Genomic DNA, 8439 nt, shown 5'->3' with positions numbered 1-8439 from the left:
AATACTCGATTCAATTCTGACGATCAACACATAAAATTTTTTGAAAGAAAAGCAGCTCAAATTTCAACGGGATAGATGACATTGTCGCTTTATCGCGTCGAATAATACCAATCAGTTAACGTCAAATTCATCGACAAATGACATTGGCACATTATTATATAAAGTGAAGGATGAATTAAAATGAATTAATTTGAGAGTGAGGAGAGGACAAAATGACCAAATAATACGATAGGTAAATGAACATTTCACCTTGAGGAATAGTGCGAGATTATCGGAGAGCAGCATGTCTCGACAAACGTCACCCGCGGTCGTCTCCATTGTCAGATAAACGAGGCTGCTCTCGATGCCGGTGTGTACGCGCAGCCATCCGCTGCCCTTCGCGAGCTCGACGGATTTGACGGCAGCGCCGCCCGTGAACTCACCACCAACCCCCGAGTCCCAAGAGGAGTCGTGGCAGCCGGAGCTTTTCGAATCGTTGATTCGACTATCGGCCTCGCATCCCTCTTCCTCGAAGCGGTCGATAGCCTCGTTGAGCTCGCGCAGGACGCTCCTCTCCTGGGCGGACGCGTCCTCGAGCTGCCGGGACTCCTCGGTCCACGATCGCCGTGGCGACGAGGACTTCGAGCCTGAACTATGGCTCCGTCTAGATCGATCGGCTACGCGGCTTTGGTGACTCCTCGCCACCGAGGACACCGGGCTGTAATCGGGCCTCTCGAGCTCCCGCAAGGGTGCCCGAATTCTCCCCTCAACCTCCCGCTCCATCGGGATACTCCACTCGCCACCCGCCCGCCGACGGAAATTTATCTTCTCGCCAATGGCTCTCCGCTTTTCCGCCGGCGGTCGGGTCTGTTCCCGCTGCTCGGGTGGCGAGCTCTTCGGCTTCCATCGGCTTTTCCGATTAGCCGTTATTCGCGGGGATCTTCCGGTTCAGCTCCTGAATAAGCGAGAGCCTCTTGTCGAGAGCGACGTTCGTGCGATCCAGGTGCTCGTTCGTCGCATTCCAGCGACGCTGGACCGGCGTTCCTGGGCCTAAGGCCGATGGGTCGGCTAAGCTCGCAGCCCGCCCGGACGCTCGATTCACGTTGGACGAATGGATGGGCTTGGGGGCTCGTACAGACGTAAGAGAGTCGCGTTCGCTCCTCGAGGTCGACTCATTGCGAATCGAACCTGCACTACTCAGACTGATACGCTCGTTTAGCTCCCAGTTTATGTGCGCTTCCTGGGCCCAGGGGCTGTTCCTCTTGCCACTCGTCACCACCATCTTCCTCTCCTGGCTCTCCCTTACGCATGCATACGAGATGATAAATTATTCACAATGTCATATATCTGCTCGGCCACCTAAATCACGATCTTCCTTGTCAAATGGTTGGGGAGGGGGGAGGGGTGGGGGCGGACGTTTTATTTTCAGTACATACGGACCGTAAAATCGCTCCAGTGGGCAAAACTCTTCAATACGAGAATCGACCGCTCCACTTACGAATTAATTCGGTCGAGCAAAAACTGTCTTTGCCTTTCGAAGCCGCGCACCTGACTCGTGAAATAGATTCTTTACCGCGATTCGTTCAAAGTTTTTTCAGAAAAGTGAGAACTAAGCGCCAACTCGCCAAACCAACCGCATATCGAACAGTCGGCAATCAATAAACAAAGTTATACCAAGTTACGTGAGTAATAAATTTCAAAGCTGTTTAAAACATTAACGAGCCAGTGACTTAAATTACGCGACGCAATAGCGAAGCTTCACAATCCAACGATTCGTTCATCGGTGCATCTTCAATTAAGATTTGAGCATCCTTTGTCCCAGTAATCTTCATCTCAGACCGATCAACGATTAAATTCATCCGAAGATTCTCTTTGAACGTCGTTTCACTTGATCGCCCAGCTCCGCGAAGGATAAACGTCGTCTACCATCGTCATCGCCAGGGGCAGCAGCAGCAGCAGCAGCAGCTTCGCAGCCACCACCAGTATCACCAACACCACCACCACTACGACCAGAACCACCACCGCAACCACTACCAACACCAGCACCGCCACCACCGTTACCACCACCACCACCACCACCACCACCACCACCACCATCACCAGCACCACCACCGTCACCGCCGCCGTCACTACCGCCGTCACTACCACTACCACTATTACCGCGAGGATAATGATAGTTGACGACGTTGCCGGTATATCTCACTGAGGCGAGTTACGGACGTCGGGATAAAACACTCGCACCATTGACACTCGTTCGTCAATCGGAGCTTTCTCTCATTAGCCTCGGACCTCTCACCGTAATACCAGCCAACTCCGGGTCTCGCTCTCTTTCACCGACGAGCCGCTCATCCACGGATGCGAAGTTTGACCCCGCGTTCGATGACTCCAGCGGGATATGGCCGTCCGGCTCCCTCGTCACGAACCCTTCCTCCGTCCACTGTCCTCCTCCGTGGGAACAATTGGCTTTTAACGAGTGTCGGGTAACAGGTGCGGGTGGGGACGAGCGCCCGCGACTAAGCCGATCGTCTCTGTACTCGTGCACTGCGTAACGAGGAGCGGCTATGAACTCGGATCGACCCGACGGGGATGGCAGCGTCACCGGCAGGCCTCGCCGGTCACACTTATCGGACTGGCTAATGTGCCATGGACGCGCTACAGCTGACCGATCTCCTTCTCCCTCCTGCACCACCGTATCTTTACATATTCCCCTACGCGAGCTCTCCCTCCACCTCGCGCCGACTCCTCCCGACAAACGCCAAAGCCGCTTAATAAGCGAACCTGCGTTCTTACCTGCACGCGGCTGCCGTCGCTCTCTCCATCTCGCTCTCTCTCTCTCTCTCTCTCTCTCTCTCTTTCTCTCTCCTCTCGTTCCGACTCCCCGCACCGTCCCCTTCGCCCCACCGCGCCCCATCAATGACAGCCCAGAGCAATTACCAACGCTCCAGTCATTGTCGATCCTTACCAATGGGCCGAGAGCCCAACTGCTCCGTCGCCTCGAGGCACGAAACGCGCACTTTCGATGAAGCGCGGATTTCACAAATCGGTAATATCCTCCTTGGCCCTTTGTTACGAAAGTCCGACGATTTATTTGTCCTGGGCAGCCACTTGTTGTAATGCTCTCTCGATTTCGTGGATGCTTGCCACGCCACACACAGTGATAGCCATTAAGCAAGTACAATAAATGTAAAGAATTGCATGATTCTTACGAGAGCGAGTAATAAGCTTAGTATTTGGCAATAATCTTAGCATATTTCGAAATCTTTGTGCAATCGCTTCTCCCGTAGCGTCTTCTACGGTTATAAGCATTTCGTGACGAAATCCTTTATTATTATCAGGCTAATAAAACTTTTACGCTTGGACTCTTAGGTAATCGTTGAATTGCATTAATTATGAAAATCATTGGATAATCGCCGTTTGAGATATGCCCGTATATTATGTAGAAATTAAATATCTTCGGACGTTGTATTTTCTGTTATACGCAAATCATAATTTATTCGCAATAATACGTGTATTTCATATTATCCTTATTCTGCAACATACAAGTCTCACCAATGCTAATCTAAACGTAATAGGCTGTATTGTACGACGGCAAAGATATTACGCGTTAAAAGCACAAAAACACACGACCCATTTCCTTTTTATTTTAAAAATTTCCATCTTTTTACAGTCACCAGCATTTTAGTTCCTACTAAACTTAAATTTAGCCCGCGTAAGCTCATTTATCTTATTTATACTTAATTATATATATATATATATATATATATATATATACAATACTTATTTAAACGTGCATCTACTGTTTGATAAAGTACAAAGTTAAGTGTAAAATATTAAATGAAAAATTACAAAAATTAACGGCTCTTGACTTTGACGTCTTAACGACAATTTCTTCATATTTTACAATTATAAATAAATAGAATAAAAAATATATCGATATCTAAGATATCGATAGAAAACATAATGATTTTTTCTTTAATTAAATAAAAAGTCAAATGCATTATCGCATTACCTATGAAATTTAACATAACACAATGAAAATTTATTTCCAATCTATATGGCAATTGTTTAAATACATAAAGACAGTAAAAAAAAAGTCACGACATTATAATGTGTTCAAGTTAATGCGCAGCAACGGATTTTCAAATTAATATCAATCGATGCAGCAACGTGCAATGGCTTAATTTTCTCCTCTAAATCACTTTCGTTGAAAGCTTTGAATTCCCTATAAAGGAAACAAATGATAAATATGTGCAACAATAAAAGGCAGCAACGATTTTTATAAAATGTCGATTGATGTGCCTAGTCCCCTCAGCCAACAGCCAATACCCAACCTCATCTTCTCAGCGTCACCTCGTTGTTCTCCTCGCAATTTCTCGACACACGATCAGAATTTATCCTATATGTGCGAATCCCCTCTCCTCCTATACATTACCGTTCACATCTAACTCTTCCGCTCCTTTTTCACGAGTCGCATGATCCGGTTCGCCCGGGTCGTCTGGGTTGTCCCGGTCATGGGGCCACGAAGGTGTACCACGGTACTCCGTCATATCTGTCCGTTGTTTCGGAAGCGCAGAAGATCGAGCCAGCCATTATGTAAATCGAGCCACACACGCGTAGGAGGTGCACAGCCACATAACCGAAAGTCGAGAGAAGAAAGGGAAACAACGACCACATCCTCCTGGGTGCGTTGCGCGCTCGCGCGAATCCAACGGCGATATTCTCATGGGGAAAGGCGTAGGCTGGTAGGGAGAGGGAGAATGAGAAAGAGAGTGAAATAAGCGGGGAGAAGTAGTCGATGCCTATCGGGGGAAGGATGTACTTCCGTCCCCTGTGGAATTATTCCCTCTTTTCCGTCTGCCCGGGCCGTTGAAACGTGCCATAATTGCTGCCTACAGTTTCGAAAAGATATTCATTTGGCTTTTCCGATTTTCACCGTAACTCGCACGCAGGTGCACATACTGATTGCCTAGCCATTATGGTGCGCTGACTTGATTGGCCGATCGATTAATTTGTTTATATTTGTATGTTTTTGAGCGTCCCTCGAAAATGCGATGCGCATTGACCTGATATTTTTTTTTTCCATGGTTCTAAAATAATTGCTCTCCATTGGTCAATATTTTGCAAAGTTGTGATTCGCATTTTTATTATTTTATATTTAATTTACATTCATTTGGTTAATAATAAATCGTAATCGTAAATTTGAAGGAATTTTGGAATGCAAGGTAGGGTTGTGGAAATTATTATTTATATTGCATTTTACTGAATCGTCATTATTTATCGGAAGAATATAAATCATCGTAGACCTTATGATATTATCGAGTTGAAAATATTTCTTACTATAAATGAAATAATATCGATTGAATTTTATCGTAACGATAAACCATGCTATATTTATGTACTACGAGCTCTCTCTCTTTCTCTCTCTCTCTCTCTCTCTCTCTCTCTCTCATTCTAATTTTTATTATCTTTTTGTATTTCTTTTCCAAACGTATGCACAAACTATTTAATGTTAAAATAAATTTGTTGATTTATAGAGACACAATTGTACATTATATTCCAATGATAAATACATTGTAATTAATTGTAGTTGAATATTAAAAAGATAACATTTCTTCAGCGAATTGTACATACAATACAATCGACTATATACAAACTTTAAAATAATAGTACAAACTAATAAGCTAAATAAATATATAAACAATAATTAATGGACACATATATTTGTTGAAATTAATGATTTAATTGAATGAAAAAGATGAATTTAAAGAATAAGATAAATCATTAAATATAGAATATAATTATTCTACACTCTAATAATAAAGCATAATATCAATGTACATAAATTGTATGAAAGAAAATGAACTTGTGAATTAACAATTTTCCGAATCTCAATGTCGTACTGCTATTCAATGAAAATTGTAATCTAAGTTGCATTAGTCACTGAAAACAATTGTCTTATTTTGTTTAATATTATCTTTTCATTAGAATACAAAACTATTTCAATGCTTCTCTTCATATTTGTAAAAAAAAATAAAAAAAAAAAAAAAAAAAAAAAAAAAAAAAAAAAATACGCGCAATATTTTTAAGCTTCAATTAAAAATGATACTCAAATTGAAAAACCTATATACCTTTTTTTCATTGTTCCTTTTCTATTGTAAGTCACATAGAAGTGATAAATTGTGATAAATTTAAGTTTAGTAAGAATAAATTTATTATATGGTGATAACTCACTACAAAAATACTAATGAATTATTAGAGTGGAAAGTATCTACGATTCCGAAACATTAAAAAACTTAATTTATATAGAAACAATGCATTCAAACTTGTAAAAGAATATTTTATTGTATTTCTAATATTATTTATGTGTTACATCATCATCATCATAATTTGATATGTCAAAAAAGCTTTTCTATATAAAATTTAATATCTAGTCGTTGATAATGTAATATATTTATGTTATAGTCCATAACTTTAACAACTTTTTACAAAACATTTTATATGAAATTTAAAATTTACGCTTATTACCCAAGTACGATTTTAAAAAACTTCTATAAAAAACTTTTATCTAACACTCAAATTCATGTAGGTTTCTTCAACACGGTAACATGCTACTTGCTGACATCAAATTTTTGAAATTCCTCAGAACATTTTTACTGAATAAGAAGTTGACGTAAAGCTTAAAATGCTTTAGATAACTTATAAGCAAATGAGAGTATTTTATATGATAAACAGAGAGATAAACATATTACTTGAAATGAAATAGAAATACGTGTAACATGAAAATTTATATTCTTTTGTCAAGCTTTAATAATATTTTGTTTCCTCGTATTTTTCTTTTTTCCCTTCTTTTTTTTTTATCTTATTTTTTTTTATAATAATGAACTTAAGAGTTACAGTGTTCTTATCCTTGACCCGAATTAAATAAGCACAGAAATAAGTTTTTCTAGACGTTTTATTACTAATGTAGTTAAATGAATTTCAAATATATTTCTATACATTAGCACAAGCATAAGAATAAACAATTTAAGACCTTACGCCATAAAAAAATTGGATTTTAATTGTAAATTAATAATTATGAAGAACAATAATGATTGGCATGTAATTAATAGTATCTTAGAAATACACTGAAGTTTGCCCTTAATTTGCAAAAAAAAAAAAAAAAAAGGATCGATCAATGACTCTTAAATACTGAAATTGCTATTTCAAAGCTTTTCGTAGACTCGATTTCTTCGGTAATTATTTTAATTACAAAGCTATTAACCGTATGTCAAACTTATTTTTATCGTATCGATAAACTGCTTTACTAATCAACTAATTACTAAATCGGATTAATTGAAAAAAAGTTTAAGTTATATGAAACCTATATTCAATTGACCTATTTCAATTGACTTATTTATTAATTTACTACCAAGTATAACAATGTATATACTTTTGGTAAATTTCTCAAGCAGTTACAAAGTTTACACAACAAACAAAATTTTTTTATTTTCTAAAGCTTTTTGTCGGTATTTTCTCTTAAATGCATAAATCTATTTTATGTTTCTATTAAGAAAAACATTCGTTTCGTTAATAGACTTTCAATATTATGGTTTTAATAGTATAAAAATTACCATTTTAAGAACAAAATCCATGTTATAAATAGATAGTGCAGTCATTGCATTAAATAAATTGAATATAAAAATATTGAAAATTAAATTGTTGAAATGGCCGAAGTAAATAGTTTATTATAATATATTCTAGATAAAAATACGAGAAATCACACTTTTCTTTATTACCAATACTCATTTACCATAAAAAATCTTGGAAACTTGTTATTCATGCATATATCTGTATGTATATCTAACATAATATACAAAATATTTTTCCACTATGTCCATCTACATGAATACCTTACTAATTACATTATATTACGCGTATTAAAAGAATTATATATTAAAAGGACAGTTTTCAGGCAATGCTATTGCACATTGTTTTTTCAAATTTCACAATTGTTTTTGCGCAATCTGCAATTTATATGTTTAATCTATTCTTATATTTACTAATGAAAATCATCAAAATTTTCAAAGATTTTATTAAAAACGTATACCAATAGTCGCAATATTGTTCATGCCCATTAATAATACGCAAAACAGTAATCTACGATAAATTTACCTACGAGTTTCCAAGTTTTCAATCTTTGTATTCCGGATAAGTCTTGAAGACATATATCATTTGATATCTGTACTCTTTAGTAGTCAAAGGCATCGCACATTTTGTAAAGGCTACATTGAAAGGAAAAATATCAAATCTTTCTCGTATTTTTCCAGAATAAATAATCTAAATAAAATGAAATTTTATTAAAATAATAAGAGGCTGTTTTTCCAGCATGTATTTCGAAATAACTAAACAAAAATAAAACATAATAAAGAAAATATCCAAGCACGAGGCTTTGTTCTATGAAAATCTTAATTGAAATTCAAT

The 8439-nt window shown here is 38.3% G+C and overlaps 1 protein-coding gene across 1 annotated transcript; it reads right to left on the bottom strand.

Annotated features, from left to right (window-relative positions):
- Positions 1–1834: 1834 nt before the first annotated feature.
- On the bottom strand, positions 1835–4526 carry LOC105369045 (glycine-rich protein 2-like). The gene is made up of 2 exons (XM_011508287.1): positions 4412–4526; positions 1835–2181 (listed from the first exon to the last, which is right to left on the bottom strand). Exons 1-2 carry the CDS (start codon positions 4524–4526, stop codon positions 1835–1837), a joined length of 462 nt encoding a protein of 153 aa, XP_011506589.1.
- Between the last annotated feature and the right edge of the window lie 3913 nt (positions 4527–8439).

This window comes from Ceratosolen solmsi, unplaced genomic scaffold, assembly GCF_000503995.2.
Source record: "Ceratosolen solmsi marchali unplaced genomic scaffold, CerSol_1.0 scaffold1, whole genome shotgun sequence".
In the NCBI taxonomy this organism is placed as follows: domain Eukaryota; kingdom Metazoa; phylum Arthropoda; class Insecta; order Hymenoptera; family Agaonidae; genus Ceratosolen; species Ceratosolen solmsi.
This window is presented reverse-complemented; position numbering and strand designations above follow the sequence as displayed.